The sequence below is a fragment of the Capricornis sumatraensis genome, chromosome 2, assembly GCF_032405125.1.
Source record: "Capricornis sumatraensis isolate serow.1 chromosome 2, serow.2, whole genome shotgun sequence".
NCBI classification, from domain to species: Eukaryota; Metazoa; Chordata; class Mammalia; order Artiodactyla; family Bovidae; genus Capricornis; species Capricornis sumatraensis.
The window spans coordinates 46,841,069-46,862,663 of record NC_091070.1 but is presented as its reverse complement, the minus strand read 5'-3'; the positions used below and the strand labels follow the sequence as shown (position 1 = coordinate 46,862,663).

Here is a 21,595-nt window from a genome sequence, read left to right as displayed (position 1 = left end):
TACTAAACTATATTAATTTTTATATGATAATTTATTTGCTTTTTGTTAGGGGTATGTTTGCTTTATGGGAATTGCACATATTTCTCTAAAGTGTGTTAGCCATTCAGCTATATCTGACCCTTTGGGACCCAGTGGACTGTAGCCCACCAGACTCCTCTGTCCATGGAATTCTTCAGGTAAGAATACTGGAGGAGATAGCCATTCCCTTCTCTAGGGGATCTTCACTGCCCAGGGATTGAATCCAGGTCTCTTGCATTGCAGGCAGATTCTTTACCATCTGGGACACCATATAAATAAAACTTGTTTATTATTATTATTAATATATTTGAAAGATATTAAGGCATGTCATGTGATTTTGATGATTTGATTCATCCATTGAGTGTGAACTAGTAGGAAAGGAGATCATATTTAAGTTGGATTTTGATGAAGACAGAGGATGGGGGATGAACATTTTAGGCAGATGGAACAGGATAAATACAGGGATGTAAAAGAAGATGATCAATTCACAGAAAAAATAGAATTTAAGGCTCAGGAGAAGGGGCCAGTTTGTGTTTGAAACTGTAGGAAGTAAGAAATCAAAGATAATAAAGTCTGGTAAGATTGCCTATGAAGTTACATATGGGTAACTTACATGGTATAATAAAAAGCCTAATTTTTATATTTTGCATGAAACAAAGACCTTGATATTGAAAATGTAGAGGAAGAATTGAAAGAGTTTTGCAGGAAGAAGATAAAGAACAGAGAGTAGAAAAAGGGAGGCCACTAGAAAGCCACCCAAGGAGAGATTTGAAGTCAGGGACAATTTAATCCCTCGAAATCCCAGGGAACCAAGTTTCCAAACTACTAATGCACACATTTAGCAGAAATGATAAAGTTAAGAACAATTATGCAGTTAAATGTTGTTTTGCTTATACAATGGCAGATTCCAGCTTTGCTTTGTTCTCCTATTAGGCTAAAGAGTTATTGACCCAAAAAGAGTAATACTATAAGAATCCTAGCATGAAACCTAGTTTGAAAGAATCCTCCTGGCCTTCATCCAACATATACTTTTTAGACTCTGCCCCACTCTAAGCAACCAAGAAGTTCCATGGGTAATGGTTTTCAATATCTACTGGAACAATGGCTTTCTTCAGGGAAGTGAATAGGCAATAGATTCATATTAAAAAGTCATCCCCAAACAATAGTTCTACAGAAGTAATAGCTATATATATATATATAAAACATAGTGTGTATTAAAAAAACTTTGATGCAACAAAAAGATATAATATATCTTGTATTTATATAATAAATGAATCACATAACCAACAAAGATTAGTATCCAAAACACATTTTAGAATTTTATGCAGATTAATGAGTAAAAGGCAAGCAAGCCAAGAGAAAAATCAGCAAGGAATTAATAGGCGACACACAGAAAATAGAACTGAATTGTTCACTGAGCATATATGAAAAGATGTTCCAACTCATTAACATTAAAATAGTGTTCATCTCTGTAAGAAGATGAAGGGAGGAGAATGAAATTTGAAGGAACTACAAAGTGAGATACCAATTTATGTCTATTATTTTAAAACTTTAAACAATAAAGAGCAGAACAAATATTACTAACCACTAACAACTGGTCATCTAAGCAGTAAGTATATGCATGTTTATTTTCTCTAGTTTCTTTTGTATTTAGAAATATTTCTTAATAATAAATTTACATATGTGAGTATGTTACCCTTGTGTTCTGTAAATATGTCCCCACCTATCATTTTTGTGAGATAGAATTGATAAGGGAGGCAGGATGAGTTAGGGGAAAGACACAGGAGCAGAAGTTTAAATCCTAAATTTTAGCACCAAATCTTCCACTTTCCTACTATGTGACTTTGAGACAATCACTTATTTGAAATTGACTCCTCATGTGAAACCTTGAATAATATCCACCATTAATATAAGAAGTTATTGCAAGGAGTGGATTGTTTCATGTACATTAAAGTGACATTCAAATGTGAAGAAACAATATGGAAATTCTAACAACCTACAGGTAACATAAGTTGAATGAACATACTTTCCCACTTACTTATGGAAGCAGACATTAGAACAGAAAATAGACACATATTTTTTCTTACCGGGTCTATTAGCTGGGAATAGAGTTCATGGCAGTTGTCAAAAATATATCTGTACGTAGAATCCAGGCAAGCCCTGACGCAGTCCTTCACCACCATGCTGGCCTTAGGGGGGCTTTGCAGTTCCAGAACCTGGTATACAAATTATTTTCTTAAATTTAAAAGTAGAACACTGTATTAACTATATAAAAATAGTCAAGCAATATTCTATAAACACTTTTAGTCGACTTTTCTGTATTCAGGAAAAATGTGGTCTGAAAAATGTTTTAAAGGTAAAAACACCCACCTTAAGTTCTTAATATAACAACTCAAGAAAATGAACATAGTTATAAATATTTAAATAGAAACATTTGAAGTTACCCATCACAATATCATTCATTCATTCCATCCAACCACTCAACAAATATTTATCACCTACTATACATCAGACTCTGATGCTGGGAGGGATTGGAGGCAGGAGGAGAAGGGGACGGCAGAGGATGAGCTGGCTGGATGGCATCACCAACTCGATGGACGTGAGTCTGAATGAACTCTGGGAGTTGGTGATGGACAGGGAGGCCTGGTGTACTGAAATCCATGGGGTTGCAAAGAGTCGGACATGGCTGAGCAACTGAACTGAACTGATACATCAGACTGCAGATGGTGACTGCAGCCATGAAATTAAAAGATGCTTACTCCTTGGAAGGAAAGTTATGACCAACCTAAACAGTATATTCAAAAGCAGAGACATTACTTTGTCAACAAAGGTCTGTCTAGTCAAGGCTATGTTTTCTCCAGTGGTCATGTATGGATGTGAGAGTTGGACTGTGAAGAAAGCTGAGCACTGAAGAAATAATACTTTTGAACTGTGGTGTTGGAGAAGACTCTTGAGAGTCCCTTGGACTGCAAGGAGATCCAACCAGTCCATCCTAAAGGAGATCAGTCCTGGGTGTTCATTGGAAGGATTGATGCCAAAGCTGAAACTCCAATACTTTGGCCACCTCATGTGAAGAGTTGACTCATTGGAAAAGACCCTGATGCTGGGAGGGATTGAGGGCAGGAGGAGAAGGGGATGACAGAGGACGAGATGGCTGGATGGCATCACTGACTCGATGGACATGAGTTTGAGTGAACCGCTGGTGATGGACAGGGAGGCCTTGCGTGCTGCGATTCATGGGGTCGGCAAAGCTTCAGACACGACTGAGCGACTGAACTGAACTGATACATCAGAAATGGCAATACTGCAGGGAACAGAAGAAACAGAAATCCTTTCTTCGTGAAACTAAATGTTAGTAGAAAATAAACAAAAATCAATAAGATATATTATATGGTATTGCATGCTGAAAGAAAAACAGACAAAGCGGGATAGAAACGGTTTCATTAGAACAGAATTTAATAAAAAGGACTTTAATAGTAGATGAATTCAGAGAAGAGGGTGGGACCAGTGGTAAAAAATCACAGACTACTCTAGAACTTAGCTGTAAGCAAGGTAGGAAGGAAGGGGACTATCTGAGCAGAAGAGCAACGTGACCTAATACACTTCTTAAAAAGGTTCCCATATGCTGCCTTAAGGCCGTCTATGGAAAAATTCAGAAAGGCCAGTGATGAGAATAGTGCAGTAATTGAGTTTTGAGAAGATAGTGCTCAAATTATGATCGTGCAAAGCTAGGAGGAGGTGTTAGAAGAAATTCTATTTTGGTTAATTTTTGAAGGAATGGGTAACAGGATTTTCTGACAAATTGGATGATTCGTGTCAGAGAAAGAGATGCGTCAGAACCGGAAGTGTATGATTAGGTCACCCAAGATGGCTGTCTTGCTTTCTATACATCCACTGCTCCACTAGTGTCTATTTCAGCTACACCCTACTACCTGTCTGATCTCCTGTATACTTGCCCCAGGCCCCATCTAATGATTCATCTAATTTTGAGTGAGTGAGTGAGTAAAATCGCTCAGTCATGTTTGATTCCTTGCAACCGCGTGGACTGTAGCCCACCAGGCTCCTCCATCCATGGGATTCTCCAGGCAAGAATACTGGAGTGGGTTGCCATTTCCTTCTCCAGGGGATCTTTCCAACCCAGGGATCGAACCCAGGTCTCCCGCATTCTAGGCACACGCTTTAACCTCGGAGCCACCAAGGAAGCCCATAATAACTTATCAAAGGGGTGGTGAAGACCATGCTCCTCTGCTGGGTTCTCTGGTAATGGAGGAGTCAACGGGACATCAATTCCCCGTTTATCTGGCAACGCCACTTTCTTCCCAGGATGAAGATGACCACCATATTCTGTCCACTGTCTGGGATATGCAGTGGGATGTCACTCCAAGGCCTTGTTTCAGACAAGTAAGATCCCCCTATCCATTAAACCACTGGTATCTGTTGCTGACTCCAGGCTTTCTTTGGTCTTGAAGCTGGGCAAGCTAGCCTGTGGGAGGCAGCACAACACCAAAATTTCAACCTAAGTAACTGGTACAATGGAAGTGGCTTTAACTTAGATGAGCAAGTCTGTGTTTGGATGATCAAAAGATCAGTTTCTGACAGGTTAATACTGATAAGCCTGTTACACATACAAGTAGATTTCAAATAGACATCTGAGTAGATGAGCCTGGAGTAGTGTAGATGCCTGGGCTAGTGGTAAAAATTTAAAGAAATGAAACTAGATGAGTACAGAGAAGAGAAGGGTTCCAAAAAGTAAACCCTGGGTAATTCTAGCCGTATGGCTTTAAATAAATGAAAAAGAACAAAACAACAAAGAAAAAAAAAAAAAAAACAGCCACTGAGATAGGAGGGAAAATAAATTTAAGAGGGGTGTCCTGGAATCTAGAGAAGAAAGACTTTCCTGGAGAAAGGATTGATAAGCTATATTAAGTGATACTGACACTGTAGGATGAAGACTGATGACTGATCACTAGATTTAGCAAAGTGATGGTCACTGGTGATCATTTTTGATGATCATTTTTGATGAAGTGATGGGGTAAAATCCTACTGGAGTTGGTTCCAAAGAAGAATAGATTGAAGATTTAGTATTTTAATTTTTTAAATTTTCTATAGATTGATCTATAGATTTAATGCAATCCCAACCAAAATCCTGGTGAGAACTAATATAATCTAAACAACTCTGAAAAATAACAAAAAAAGTGGAAGATGTATACTATCTAATATCAAGATTTGCTATAAGGCTTCAGCAAACAATATAACATGGTAATGATTAAAGTATAGACATTTGGAAATCATGGATTCCAGAAACAGACTCAAACAAATGTGACCAACTGAATTTTTGTATCGATACAACTGCAATTCAATGTATAAGGGATGAGCATATTAATAAATGGTATGAAATGGTATGAAAACTACAGAACATGCATATACAAAAAAAATGATCCTTGACTCATTCTTCACTTATTGAAAAAAAAAAAACCACTCTCAAAATGAAACACAGGACTAAACATACAGGTAAAATAAAACACTTAGAAGAAAAATAGAAAAATTTCATTGTGACCTTAGCTTCTTAGCCAGTAGCACTATCTCCAAATAGAAAAACTGGTAAAGTAGAGTTTATCAAAATTAAAAACTTTTGATATGCAAAGATAATGTTAGAGAATGAAAAGACAAGGCACAGACAGGAGGAAATTATCAGGAAATAAAGTACCTTACAAAAGATTCGTATCCAGAGTATATAAAGAACTTAATGCTCAACAGTAAGAATGAAAAGTGAGCAAAACATTTCAACAGGTTTTTCACAAAAGACACTCAATTGGCAAATCAGCCCAAGAAAGCACATCAACATTATTAATTATAATTGTATAGAAGGAAAAACATTAAGACAACAATATGAAACAACTCTATTCCTAGTAGAATGCCTAAAAATAAGATAAAATCATGGAAAATGACAAGAGCTTCACTAGAAAATGTAGAACTGCAACTGGCAATTCTTACCAATTCTTGGTAAAATTTAACATACATTTAACAGATTAGTAAAGAATCTCACTCCTTGTTATTTATCCAAGGAAAGTGAAAATGTATGTTTATACAAAAACATATATGAATATTTTTGACAGTTTTATTTGATATGACCTAAAACTAAAGACTACCCAAATGCATGTAGTACATACATAACAGAGGATTACTACTCAGCAAAAAAAAGAAAAAGAATGAACTTTAAATACACTCAACAAGATGGATGAATAGCCAATATGTTATACTACAAAGATTATTTCATTCATACAATATTCTAGTAAAGGTGAAACTACAGGGGAACAATCACAAATCAGGGTGTGGGAGAGAGGCTGACTGTAAAGGGGAAACATAAGGGAACCCTGGAGGGTTATGGACTTCTGTATCTCAATGACAGTGGTAGTTATGATAACCACACATGTCAAAACCAATAGAACTAGACAAGAGTGAAATTTACTGTCTACAATGAGGGGAAGAAATGACTAGAAGGAGAAAATGTGTTCACAAGATAATGGAAGAAAATACATTTGGAACAAATTTGTTAAAAGGACTATTTTGATGAGTCTTCGTATTAAAGGAAAAGAAGGATAAGGGTAGTAACTGTACCAGGGACCTCCCTGGTGGTTCAGATGGTAAAGAATCTGCCTGCAATGTGGGAGGACCCAGGTTCGATTCCTGGATTGGGAAGATCGCCTGGAGGAGGAAATGGCAACCCACTCCAGTAATGTTGCCTGGAAAATACAGTGGACAAAGGAGCCTAGTAGGCTACAATCTGTGGGGGTCACAAAGAGTTGGACATGACTAAAAGTTGGACATGAGCAACTAACACACACATACACACAGTAAATGAAAAAAAAAATGGAGTGAAGCAATATGTTTAAGGCTGGAAATGACAGTATGTTTGCTGAACAGGAATATCCAGTGGAGAGGGGAAGACTGATAATTCAGGTGAGTGAGGAAGATTGCTGGATGACTGTTTTTAGTAACTCAGGGGTAAAACTGAGCAGGACTCTGTGAGGATACTGGGCACTGGACCCTTTTTGTTCAGCCTCTATGACCTTGTCTGAGTTTCACAAGGCAGATTCAAACAGTTGCTAATCAGAGAAGTCAATCCCAAAGGAAATCAACCCTGAATATTCCTTGAAAGGAGTGATGCTGAGGCTGAAGCTCTGATACTTTGGCCACCTGATGTGAACAGCTGACTCACTGAAAAAGACTCTGATGCTGGGGAAGAAGGGGGCAGAAGAGGATGAGATGGTTGGATGGTGTCACCGACTCAATGGACATGAATTTGAGTGAACTCTGGGAGATAGTGTACTCCATGGGGTCACAAGAGTCTGACAGGACTTAGGGAAAGAACAAGAAATCAGTGAAGGGAGGGGGTGCAGAGATAAGGGCAGAATAGCCAAGAAACAATAGTGCAGCCTTGGCGCAGGGTGCTGGTAGCCTCAGTTCAGTTCATTTGCTCAGACATGTCTTGCTCTTGTGACCCTATGGACTGCAGCATGCCAGGCTTCCCTGACCATCACCAACTCCTGGAGCTTGCTCAAACTCATGTCCATAGAGTTGGTGATTCCATCCAACCATCTCATCCTCTGTTGTCCCCTTCTCCTCCTGCCCTCAGTCTTTCCCAGCATCAGGGTCTTTTCCAATAAGCTAGTTCTTCACATCATGTGGCCAAAGTACTGGAGTTTCAGCTTCAACGTCAGTCCTTCCAAAGAACAGCCAGGACTGATTTCCTTTAGGATTTATGGGTTTGATCTCCTTGCAGTCCAAGGGACTCTCAAGAGTCTTCTCCAACACCATAGTTCAAAAGCATCGATTCTTCAGCACTCAGTTTTCTTTATAGTTCAACTCTCACATTTATACATGACCACTGGAAAAACCAAAGCTTTGACTAGATGGACCTTTGTTGGCAAAGTAATGTCTCTGCTTTTTAATATACTGTCTAGGTTGGTCATAGCTTTCTTCAAAGGAGCAAGCCTCTTTTAATTTCATGGCTGCAATCACCATCTACAGTGATTTTGGAGCACAAAAAAAATAGTCACTCACTTTTTCCATTGCTTCCCCATCTATTTGCCATTTATTGATGGGACTAGATGCCATGATCTTAATTTTCTGAATGGTGAGTTTTAAGCCAGCTCTTTCACTCTCCTCTTTCCCTTTCATCAAGAGGCTCTTTAGTTCTTTTTTTCCCTTTCTGTCATAAGAGTGGTGTCATCTGCATATTTGAGGTTATTGATATTTCTCCCAGCAATCTTGATTCCAGCTTGTGCTTCATCCAGCCTAGCATTTTCCATGATTTACTCTGCATAACCATATGTTAAATAAGCAGGGTGACATTATATAGCCTTGATGTACTTTCCTGATTTGGAACCAGTCTGTTGTTCCATGCTCAGTTCTAACTGTTGCTTTTTGACCAGCATACAGGTTTCTCAGGAGACAAGTAAGGTGCTCTGGTATTCCCAGCTCTTTAATAATTTTCCACAGTCTGTTGTGGTGCACATAGTGAAAGGCTCTGGCATAGTCAATAAAGCAGAAGTAGACGTTTTTCTGGAATGCTCTTGATATTTCAATGATCCAATGGATGCTGGCAATCTGATTATTGTTTCATCTGTCTTTTCTAAAACCAGCTTGAACATCTGGAAATTCATGGTTCACATAGTGTTGCAGCCTGGCTTGGAGAATTTTGAGCATTATTTTGCTAGCGTGTGAGATGAGTGCAACTGTGTGGTAGTCTGAACATTCTTTGGCATTGCCTTTCTTTGGGATTGGAATGAAAACTGACTTCTTCCATTCCTGTGGCCACTGCTGAGTTTTCCAAATTTTCTGGCATATTGAGTGCAGCACTTTCACAGCATCATCTTTTAGGATTTGAAATACCTCACTGGGATTCCATCACCTTCACTAGCTTTGTTTGTAGTGATGCTTCCTAAGGCCCACTTGACTTTGCATTCCAGGATGTCTGACTCTAGGTGAGTGATCATATCATCATGGCTATCTGGGTAGTGAGATCTTTTATTGTTTAGTTCTTCTGTGTACTTTTCCTACCTCTTCTTAATATCTTCTGCTTCTGTTAAGTCCATACCATTTCTGTCCTTTATTACGTCCATCTTTGCATGAAATGTTCCCGTGGTATCTCTACTTTTCTTGAAGAAATCTCTAGTCTTGCCCATTGTATTGTTTGCTTCTATTTCTTTGCATTGATCACTGCAGAAGGCTTTCTTATCTCTCCTTGCTATTCTTTGGAACTCTGTATTTAAATGGGTATATCTTTCCTTTTCTGCTTTGCCTTTAGCTTCTCTTCTTATCTTAGCTATTTTTAAGGCAAGCTCAGATAACCATTTTGCCTTTTTGCATTTCTTTTTCTTGGGGATGGGCACTCATCTCACATGCTAGTAAAGTAATGCTCAAAATTCTCCAAGCCATGCTTCAGCAATACGTGAACTGTGAACTTCCTGATGTTCAAGCTGGTTTTAGAAAAGGCAGAGGAATCAGAGTTCAAATTGCCAACATCTGCTGGATCATGGAAAAAGCAAGAGAGTTCCAGAAAAACATCTATTTCTGTTTTATTGACTATGCCAAAGCCTTTGACTGTGTGGATCACAATCAACTGGGGAAAATTCTGAGAGAGATGGGAATACCAGACCATCTGACCTGCCTCTTGAGAAATCTGTATGAAGGTCAGGAAGAAACAGTTAGAACTGGACATGGAACAACAGACTGGTTCCAAATAGGAAAAGGTATACATCAAGGCTGTATATTGTCACCCTGCTTATTTAACTTATATGCAGAGTACATCATGAGAAACGCTAGACTGGAAGAAACACAAGCTGGAATCAAGATTGCCAGGAGAAATATCAATAAGCTCAGATATGCAGATGACACCACCCTTATGGCAGAAAGTGAAGAGGAGCTAAAAAGCCTCTTGATGAAAGTGAAAGAGGAGAGTGAAGAAGTTGGCTTAAAGCTCAACATTCAGAAAATGAAGATCATGGCATCTGGTCCCATCACTTCATGGGAAATAGATGAGAAAACAGTAAAAAGTGTCAGACTTTATTTTTTTGGGCTCCAAAATCACTGCAGATGGTGATTGCAGCCATGAAATTAAAAGACGCTTACTCCTTAGAAGAAAAGTCATGACCAACCTAGAGAGTATATTCAAAAGCAGAGACATTACTTTGCCGACTAAGGTCCGTCTAGTCAAGGCTATGGTTTTTCCTGTGGTCATGTATGGATGTGAGAGTTGGACTGTGAAGAAGGCTGAGCACCAAAGAATTGATGCTTTTGAACTGTGGTGTTGGAGAAGACTCTTGAGAATCCCTTGGACTGCAAGGAGATCCAACCAGTCCCTTCTGAAGGAGATCAACCCTGGGATTTCTTTGGAAGGAATGATGCTTAAGCTGAAGCTGCAGTACTTTGGCCACCTCATGCTAAGAGCTGACTCACTGGAAAAGACTTTGATGCTGGGAGGGATTGGGGGCAGGAGGAGAAGGGGATGACCGAGGATGAGATGGCCGTATGGCTCACGGACTCGAAGGATGTGAGTCTGAGTGAACTCCGGGAGATGGTGATGTACAGGGAGGCCTGGCATGCCGCGATTCATGGGGTTGCAAAGAGTCGGACACGACTGAGCGACTGAACTGAATTGAACTCGTCTTGATTACTGCTTCCTGTACAATGTCAGGAACCTCTGTCCACAGTTCTTCAGGCACTGTACCTATCAGATCTAATCCCTTGAATCTATGCTTCCATTGTATAATTGTAAGGGATTAACCTCAAGGGACACACATAACAAAATCAGTGAACTCTTTATAGAACTAAAGTCTAACACGTGGAAAATGTCAGCACTATTTATTCTAGAGAAGACCACCCGAGGCCAGATGAAAGGAACCAGAGAAACTCAAGAGATTACCTCAGACAAAATCAAAGAAGTACAGGCCCTGAGCATACCCTGATCAAATCAGCAACATTGGACCTACCTCTCCCCCACCCCCCACAGCACTCGATGAATTCTTCCTACGTCACCCAAAACTGTCTCAGAGATTTGATTAAGTACCAGTGCACAGAGGCCAAATTTTTGGCATCGGGAGGGGAGGAAATTAATTGCATGAGTAGAAGATATAGCTATTTTTTAGGAGAACAAATATCTAAGCAATAACAATGCAAAAAAAAATTAAAATATGGACACAGGTATAGCTAAGCAGGCAATGGCAGAGGTGGCGGATGTCTGTGGTCAGAGCTTGAGGAAACTCTCCAGTAGGTGCTCCTCATTCTGCAGTGAAATAGGAAGCAAGGTTATCAGTCATTAGTGAGGGTGGTGGAGGAGGAGCTGTAAGTTTAAGAAGATTTTGTTTCCTGAACAACACAAGGCTATTGACTGAAGAATGGAAGGTTTGGAGCACTGGGCTGGCACTCCCCGCCCTCATTTCCATTTCCTGGCCCACTCAATGTCAATGGCAGGCATCACTTGTCAATGAGCAAACATTCCTAGTGAGCCTGGATTGGGTATCACTTTAACTTTCCAGAAGCTAGAACAATGTGTAGACAAATATTTGTTGTTCAGTTGCTCAGTCATGTCCAACTCTTTGCAACCCCATGGACTATAGCACACCAGGCTTACCTATCCTTCACTATCTCCAAACTCATGTCCATTGAGTCAATGATGCCATCCAACCATCTCATCATCTGTTGACCCCTTCTCCCCCTGCCCTCCATTTTCCCCAGTATCAGGGTCTTTGCCAGGGTGTTGGGTGTTTGCATTAAGTGGCCAAAGTATTTGAGCTTCAGGTTCAGTATCAGTCCTTCCATTGAATATTCACGGTTGATTTCATTTAGGATCGACTGGTTTGATCTCCTTGCTGTCCAAAGGACTCTCCAGCATCACATTTTGAAACATCAATTCTTTGGTCCAGCTCTCACATCTGTACATGACTACTGGAAAAATTATAGCTTTGACTATGTGGAGATAAATAAATATATCATATATATATTATATATATGATATATTTATATATATATATAACAGGTTATCATATATAATATGATTATATATATATATAGTTAGTATACACACACACATATACACATATATGGACTTACATATCTCTGGATATAGATCGATCGATAGATAGATCGCCCACCAGTGCAGGAGACCCAGGTTCGATCTCTGGGTCGGGAGGATTCCCTAGAGGAGGAAATGGCAACCTGCTCCAAAATTCTTGTTAGGAAAATCCCATGGACAGAGGAGCCTGGCAGGCTGCAGGCCATAGGGTTGATAAAGAGTCAGACACAACTGAATGACTGAGCATGTATGTATACACACACACACACACACGCGCGAAAAAAGAAGTCCAGCAAAATAGCTGAGTTAAAGCTGAAATGCAAAGTGAACATCATTTCCATTTAATGTTCTCAGAGATTTTTTTTTTTTTTAAGTAAGTGCCATGTCAACTCTTTGGAGAGCTTTGTTTAAGATGGATTTAACTTAAAACTAAATTTGAGCCAAATGTATCAGAATATCCTAAGCATCTGGGATAATCCTTTTCTCAACATTTTATATTATAACATTCATTTAGCAAAGGCACCACATCTTATTCACCAGGGATGAATAATGCTTATCAAGAGACAGGTAAAACAAGACTTTACCAGGGAATAAATGTATGTCACATGGAGACAGTGACAAAAAAATAAATAAAATAAATGATGTACCTTCATCCTAAAAAAGGTGATACTTGTTAGCAGGTCAACAGTTGATTTCAGGTCTTGCAGTCTTTCCGCATTGCTGGCAGGAAAGTGTTCCTGGTTAATTAGAAAACAAGAAATGGGTAAATTACCAGCATTAAGCCTCCAGTGGGAAATAAACTAGCTTTCTGTGGGAAAAAGAAAAAAGGTAAGTAAATCATGAAATATTTAGAAAGTATCACCACAGTATTCTCACAACATTTTTACTATAAAATATTACAGAGGGTAAAAATGTTGGAGATAGTCTTGTCTTAGTCTTAGAAAGTCATTCTTCTATTTATTCCCACAATATAATAAAAATGTACAAAATAATATCATTAATGTGGCACCATTAGGTTACTCATCTTTGATTCATAAAATAGTATTCTTACTGAAAGAGGGAAGGTCAGTATCTATTTGAAAATTATTTTTTATAATTTTCTCAAGATAGGTTATTTTTTTTGAAAATACTTTTGGGAGCCTTGACATGTGCTATATTTACTTTTTTACATAAAGAAACTTTTAAAAGTTAAAAAGATAAAATATAGACTGCACTGTACTTCTCTACAAAAAGTATTTGGGATTTAAACAAAAAGTTTGGTGAGAAATGTCATATAAAAACAGATGTTCAGAATTCTGAAGAAAAAGAAAGGTATAATTATTAAAATATTAAAGAAACAATTTTAGCATTGAGAAATTTCCCATTTTAACATGCTTCCAGATAGGCTTTTTAAATAGTCATCAGAAAAAATACAGGTAACTTTTCTTAATAGATATTCAAGAACTCAAGCAAAGTTGGGGTGTCAAAGTGATGGTGAATGTGGTGGCCTCAAGGTCCTTCTTGTCCCCAAATGTCATTTTCACCGCCTGGCATAGCAGTTCCCTTCTCATAGTGTTGGCCCCAGTTCCAACATGATAGATGAGTCAGACAAAATCTGGTATTATAATTTCCAGAAATGTGCATTAAAGATATTCTTCAATAAAATACTAAAAAAAATGAATATTGAAGAGATACATATGTGGACATATGTAAACACGTTTAGAATAAACCATTAAGTAAAGATACAATAGCTATTAGTACAGATTTTTTGGTAAACAAAATATGCAATTAATTTTTTGTAATTAAGGTATTCTGTAACTAAAATTATATGTGTCTTTTTACACACATACATGAATATATTTGTGTGAGTTTGTGTGTGTTTCACCTGGAGGTAAAGTATAGAACTGTTCACAATGAACTCTGGGCAGCTTCACAAACACACATTGTATTGATCCAGGAGTGAACTAAACATTACTACCAGGAGTCTCAGAAGCTGAGGAAGTATCAGCAGAATGTCTCATGAGAAGGGGGAGATTTCAAGATGAGGCCTGGGCCACATACTTCTACTCCATGAAGTAGCAGTCGGCCACTCAATCTGATGACTATTAAAATATTTAAAGAATTATGTGTACATACACACAGACACAAACACACACACACACAGAGTATTGTTGTAGTCTGAAGTGGAGTGAGGTACCTGGACAAGGGATATCTATTTGATTATTTAGAAGACCTGCCTACTGTGACAGGACACAAGATCATTATCTTTACTTCTCTCTTACACAGTGGATAACTTTTTTACAATATGACAAGAAGTGATCTGAGCCAAGCACAGCATTTTACCTTTAGGCAAATAATTTTATACATACCCTATACTTTGACAGATCAATTCTTAAAGAGTTATGCAACTGGTCCAGTAGTTTTATGAATTTTTCCCTCTGTACAAAGAAAACACAAAATAGGAAAATGGAAATCAATGATCATTCTAAATGCAGTCCTCACAACAAAACTAGTCTGAGTTATGGTCCCCATTCTATAGAAGGTGTGGCGCTTAGTCTTCATGTCTTGTCTGTTTTGTGACCCTATGCACTGTAGCCCACCAGGATCCCCTGTCTGTGGGATTTTTCAGACAGGAATATTGGAGTGGGTTGCCATTTTCTTCTCCAGGGGATCTACCCAACCCAGGGATCAAACCCATGTCTCCTGCATCAGCAGGCGGATTCTTTACCACTGAGCCACCACAGAAAACCATTTTATAGGAAGGAAGGTCAAAAAGTGTCAGTTATTTCTCCCAGATCATACAGCTGGAATGTTCAATAGCTGTGATTCAAGCTCAGGTCTCTGACACCAAATCCACACTCTTTCTGTAAGTCACACTGCCTCTCTCTGATGAATGAGACAGTATCCAGAGAGTTGTGTTAGAAAGAGTCCAGACAACACAGTAGTATGAGTCAGGAAGAAAAATACAACCCAACCCCCTACAACCCTCACATGCCACACCATCTTTCCAAAATTAAACCATAGTTTTTTAAAGGTCTCCCATCTATGGAAGTGGGAATAACTACACTTTTTGTCAAAATCAATTTCAAAAAGCATTTCCCTTTTGGTAATAGACTTCATAATCTGAAAGGTTTGACTGCCTTTACAGTATAATTATGATTTAGTGCTTAAAAAAAAGTATAAAAATCAGGTGAACAAAAACTACTGATGCCTTCCTCTGATATTGTTCAGGGTTGGACTGACCTCTTCAGAGAAGGATTTGAAGATGATAGGTGATAAGCATTAAGTAGTTTTGCTAATAATCATAAAGATATAGGTGTGTGGATTAAATAAATTATACAAATTAGATACAGTGAAAACCATCAAAGTCACACAAAAAAGTTATAGGTCGACAAAAACCAGTCTGAGTCCCTGATTTCCAAACAAAAATGAAAAAAAAAAATAGGGAGATGGCTAGATGACATTAAAGGCTTATCCCTAGATTAATATTCTGTAAATATTACATTATACTGTATTAGCAAAAGTAGAAAATTTTCCCAGTAGTTTCACATATAAGGTAGATTTATGGGGTATATAATTCATATTCCTTAGAGTCACTGATCTTGATGAAATGAGCTGAATATTAACAGGAGTTGATAAATTGTTCCTAAGTTGAGACTTCAATTTTCTGAATAAACTGCCTTTTATCAGGTTTATACATCAGTGAACAAAGTTTGAGTATGGCTGCTGTGTGGTGGCAATGAAGGAGCCTAAGAAATGAAACTTGTCTTCCAGAAGCTTGTCATCTTATTAGGCAAGTAAGATTCTCCAGGAAAGCTGCCAAAAAACACAATGAATGTCTTGGATTTTTCTTTCTTATGCCCTATCATACCTTCCTAGGGGAGGAGGTGACCTATACTGCCCTTTATTAACCCCTCATCACCCAATGATGTGGGTCAGTGACTCTCAATCGAAACAGAAAAATAAAAGAGCCAGTACAATCATCAGTTTAGGTCACAGTAGTTAATCATTCAATGATCATAAAAATCACTGTGTTTGTGTCAGTCTCTGAATGCTCTATGCAACCTCTGTGATTGGTATGAATCATTAAGACAGCTGACATGACTCTAGTCAATCATGCTATGACCCAAACACACTGGGACCAACTCATCTGGCCATCTGCCCAATACCCATTCTTCTTTTCCTTACTAACAGAACCTCAAGAGTCAAATGTGTCCTTTATGAAACACTTACCTTCCCAGGCTTTTTTTTTTTTTTAACTCTTGGAATGACCATGTAGAAAAGTTTTGGCCAATAAGATGTATCTAGCTTATTAAAGGAGACAGAACTAGCCAAAATATTATCAGTGAATTATTATTTAGAAAGATTCTAAAAGAACGTTCTGCAGAGTTTGTTGTATAATATTAGTGTTTGCCATATAATTCTTTGTCAGGCCATTTTTCCTTTTGCCCTTTGTGTGTCCCTCCTTTTTCCACTTTAAACTCAGACTAGATAAGAGAAGGTCAAATATACTGAGGCTATAAGATAAAAGCTAAACAAATGGTAAGAAGGATGAGGTAGGAAGCTAGGAGCCCCCACATTTCACCCTTAATTCTGGCTGTCCATCCTTTCAAAACATTGCAATCCTAAGCAGCTGTATTAGCCCTGAAATCCTTACCACCTCTGGACTTAGGTTACATGGGAAAAAAAATACTGAGTTAACTTTGTTTAGTCTGTTTCATGCAGCTTAACAAAATTCTGACTGATACAGATTATGTATTTGGTCTTCCTACCTAGGTCTTCAGTGCCCAGCTGGACAATTTACATTCAAAGAAAATAGAAAACTGGAGAAAAAACCACCAGGCTTGTTGTTGCTAAATCCCAAACAATATCAGATGATATGAAATTAAAAGTGTTCTGCTGATTGAATTTTCATAGACATTTTTTAAACAGCAGGACAGCTTGAAATTTAATTTTATTTACCATGTTTCTATTTAACTAGAGTGAGATTGGCTTTGTGAGAGCAGAGGGGGCCTATTACCTACATGGTGTGATTTGAGAAATAAGAAAAGACTGTGTGATTAAAAAATGTTTCCCAAGGGGCATGCTGCATTCCTGAAACTGCCACATTATGCCTGGTATTTGGTAGGGACCTAATCTATAACATTAGCAGTAAGCATTATCTGTTATCAAAAATTAAGTTTTAATTAGTTGACAAGAATACTCTAGACCAGGGGTCCACAAACTGCCTATGAAGAGCCAGACAGTGAGTATTTGCAGCTCTGTGGTCTCTGTCACAACTACTAAACTCTGCCATTGCAGCACATGAGTTTCTACAGACAACATATAAATAAATGAGCATGGCTATTTCCCAGTAAAATTTTGCTTATGGATACTGAAATGTAGATTTCATATAATTTTCATGCATGAAAAATGGTAATCTTTTGATTTTTTAAAACTACTTAAAAATGTAAAAGTTATTCTTAACTATAAGCCATACAAAACCAGCTGGTGGGCCACTTTTGGCCCAAGGAAAGAGGGAGTATTTTGAGTAGGGGGAAGCAGTTGTTATCCCACAAGGACACTCTTCGTAAGTTTCCCTAGGATCCCGGGAATCGTGGAAGGATTATAAGGAAGGTGTGTAAAGGGTGATAAGGAACCTCTGCATCACCCCCAGCTTCTCTCTCAATCCGGTTGCTTCTCAGTATCTCACTCCAAAAGCAGTGGTAGATTTACCTGAGCTAATGGTGTTTAAGCTCTGGAGGATCTTCACTTGATTCAGCTTCCCAGGGATGAGCCCTAGCTGCATGTTCAACCTGCTCTTAGGTTTTTACAAAATTTACAATAGGATAAACGTATTCTGACCTGGACCAGAAAATTGTATTTTCTAGAGAGCATTTTCTAGATGATATCAAAAGCAGTCATTCTTTAGGCTGAACAGCAACATTTCAAGTAGAATTAATGAATAGGCTATTTTGATAATTTAATTAATGCTAACTGTATGAATATATTAGAAACATATTTGCATTCCTTATAGATTTGAGATTAATACTGATATTTGCAGGGATACCATAAAATTATAAAATGCTAATGAAACAATGTTATCAATGACACACTAATTAATAAATGACATAAATTCATGACATAAATTCAAAGAGTATATAGTCACTTAAATAAGCAAACTTGAAAAGCACTGAGATATTATCATCCACTGAGCAAGAAAGTTTAATGTTTTGCTCAGTTTGACTAAAGTTTAGATAGGCTTCTTCTTGACTCTGAGTCTTACTTCCAATTTTTTTTTTTTTTTATTTTTAAAGCACTTTTCTTTTTTAGGTTCCTTTTTTTTTCACAATAATAAAAGATGTTTATCAGTTTTCACAATCAATAGGCTGACAAAAAATAAAAGATAATTACAATCACAAGCCATAACAGGAACATTGATTAACTGAACAATATAAAATAGTTACATACAATTTGGGGGGTCAAGCAGAGTGATATGGTAAGTGGAAGTGCAGACATAAACAAGTGCACGTTTTCATCCACTCAGCCAGTCTATGTCTTTGGTTGGTGCATTTAATCCATTTACATTTAAGGAAATTATTGATATTTATGAGAAGGAAATGGCAACCCGTTTCAGTATTCTTGCCTGGAGAATCCCAGGGACGGAGGAGCCTAGTGGGCTGCTGTCCATGGGGTCGCACAGAGTCAGACATGACTGAAGCGACCTAGCATGCATGCATGCATTGGAGAAGGAAATGGCAATCCACTCCAGTATTCTTGCCTGGAGAATCCCAGGGATGGAGGAGCCTGGTGGGCTGCTGTCTATGCGGTCGCATAGAGTCGGACATGACTGAAGTGACTTAGCAGCAAGTAGCAGCAGCATGATCCTACTACCATTTTCTTAATTGTTCTGGGTTTATTTTCTGTAGATCTTTTCCTTCTTGTTTCCTGCCTAGAGAAGTTCCTTTAGCATTTGTTGTACAGCTGGTTTGGTGGTGTTGAATTCTCTTAACTTTTGCTTGTCTGGAAAGCTTTTGATTTCTTCATCAAATCTGAGCTAGAGTCTTGCTGGGTAGAGTACTCTTGGTTGTAGTTCTTCCCTTTCATCAATTTAAACATACCGTACGCTTCCATCAACATAAACATTCCCTCTGGTTTATAGAGTTTCTGTTGAGAAATCAGTTGATAGCCTGATGGGAGTTCTCTTGTATATTATTGATCATTTTTTCCCTTAATGCTTTTAATATTTTATCTTTGTTAACATTTGCCAGTTTGATTACTATGTATCTTGGTCTATTCCTCCTTGGGTTTATCCTGCCTGGGACTCTCTGGGTTTCCTAGATTCAGCTGACTATTTCCTTTTCCCATGTTGGGGAAGTTTTCAGCTATTACCTCTTCAAATATTTTCTCAGGTCCTTTCTCTCTCTCTCTCTCTCTTTTTTTTCTTTTTGCAATTTGTTTTAGACATCATGTTTTTTCTGTTTTTTTTTTTTTTTCTATGATTGCAAGCATTTCTTGTCATTTTATCAGAAATTTCAGGTTTCTCGGGGATTTGGAAAAGGAACACATATGTTGGAACATGGCTGTGTGATCAAGGGGAAGAGCTGACTTTTTAAATTATTACATAAGTTTCAGGTGAACAGTGTTATAGTTTGACACATCTATGCATTGCATAGGGATCACCACCACAAGTCTAGTTTCCATTCATCACCATAGAGCTGAATCCCTGCCTGATACAGATGCTCTCTTTCACCTCCAAACTTTCCTTTACAGAGTGAGCTTTCTAAGTCAGAAATTCGAACAGATTCTACATGATTCCTCAAGAATTAAGTCCAAATATCTTAGTGGGCATTAAAGGCCCTCAGTCATCTGATGTCAGTCCAGCAACACAATAATCTCTTATATTTCCATCTTTTAGTCTATATATTTCCATCTTTTAGTCTATCTGCCCTCCTCAGTAGGCACACTACACACCCTTTTAACTTACTTTTGCATCTTCTCCTTGCCTTTACTTCAAAGTCCCAGGTAGTTTTCGTATTATTTCTTGGACTTTGAAAAGTACTGCTCACCCCTAATAGTACTGTTCCTTTTGGCAAGCTTCCATGAGCCTCTGAAGAGTATCAATCACTTTCTCCTCCTCAATCTCAAAGCACATTTATAAATATGAGCTCCTTTGACACCCCATTTGGGGAGTGATTTATGGTTGTTGTCACACACAGTTATCTGACTATCCCATTAGTGCATAAGCCTCAGAGTACAGAGATCAACATCTCTCTTTCAGCCCCTCTACGACCATCATGCCTTACATGAAGTATCACATAAATATGCATTTGAATAAGTGAATAAGTAAAAGAATACATGTAATAATAAAGGATTGTTGTTGTTGTTTAGTTGCCCAGTTGTGCCGGTCTCTTTGCGACCCCATGAACTGCAGCACACCTGACCTCCCCGTCCCTCACCATCTGCCAGAGTTTGCCCAAGTTCATGTTCATTCCATGAGTGATGCAGGGATTTGTTTTGTGGGGCACTGGCTATGTCAAAGAAGGTGTCTATGCTGAAGAAAAAAAAATGGGGCTAGATAAACATAAATTTTACTAATAATTTATTTGCTATTTGTGTCTTAGGATAAGGCCACCCAGGCGACTCAGCGTTAAAGAATCTGCCTGCCAATGCAGGAGACATGGTTTTGATCCCTGGGTTGGGAAGATCCCCTGGAGAAAATGGCAAGCCATGCCAGTACTCTTGCCTGGGAAATCCCATGGACAGAGGAGCCTGGTGGGCTATAGTCTTAAAATACTCACTAAATAAAGTTCCTAAATTATTTTCTTCAGAGTTGAAAAACAGGCTCCCACCTAATGGAAATTCTTCTTTTTCAACTCTTGTTCTACCTATGGTGTTTTCAACACCAATGAAGATGTTTTTGTTGAATCAAATTCTTTGATCTTGACTCCCAGCAATCTTTGCACACAAGGGTGTGCTGAAAAACCATTTCTTCAAAAGAATAAAGCCTTGATTTTTAGCATTTACCAATTTTCATGATGTAAATACTCTCCATATTTCCAGTTTCAAAGATGGCTGTATTCAACAACCAGCTTGCAATATTCTTTAAAATTCAGCAATCATTGTCTGTCAGCAGGCACAAACTAGCTCTAGGACACCACTATTTTACACTTAATTTTCAACAATCTTCTCCTAGATATGGAAGATGGCTCTTCTCTAATGGCTCAGCAGGTAAGGAATGCAGGAGACAGGTTGGGAAGGTTCCCTGGAGGAAGGCATGGCAACCCCCTCCAGTATCCTTGCCTAGAGAACTCCCATGGACAGAGGAGCCTGGAGGGCTACCATCCAAGGGGTTGCAAAGAGTCAGACACAACTGAGAGACTAAGCACAGCAGCAGCATTATTTTTCTACCCAAATACTTTGTCTCTGTCACTATCATGATTCCATTTATCAAACCTAGATTCCACGGTGAGTCACTTCAACTTTTTTTGATTGCCTAAACCTTCCACTGCCTCTTTTTTTGGGGCAAAATTTCAGCCTTAT

At 38.3% G+C, this 21,595-nt stretch overlaps 1 protein-coding gene across 2 annotated transcripts in view; it reads right to left on the bottom strand.

Moving 5' to 3' along the window:
- The window catches only part of UNC13C (unc-13 homolog C), a 666,761-nt gene that overhangs the window by 290,593 nt on the left and 354,573 nt on the right, over positions 1-21,595 (bottom strand). For both annotated transcript variants that reach the window (XM_068963824.1, XM_068963823.1), the window contains 3 exons: positions 14,443-14,511; positions 12,742-12,831; positions 2,106-2,234 (listed from right to left, as the gene is read on the bottom strand). In XM_068963824.1, coding sequence (XP_068819925.1) covers positions 2,106-2,234; positions 12,742-12,831; positions 14,443-14,511 — 288 coding nt within the window. The remainder of the gene's footprint in view (positions 1-2,105; positions 2,235-12,741; positions 12,832-14,442; positions 14,512-21,595) is intronic.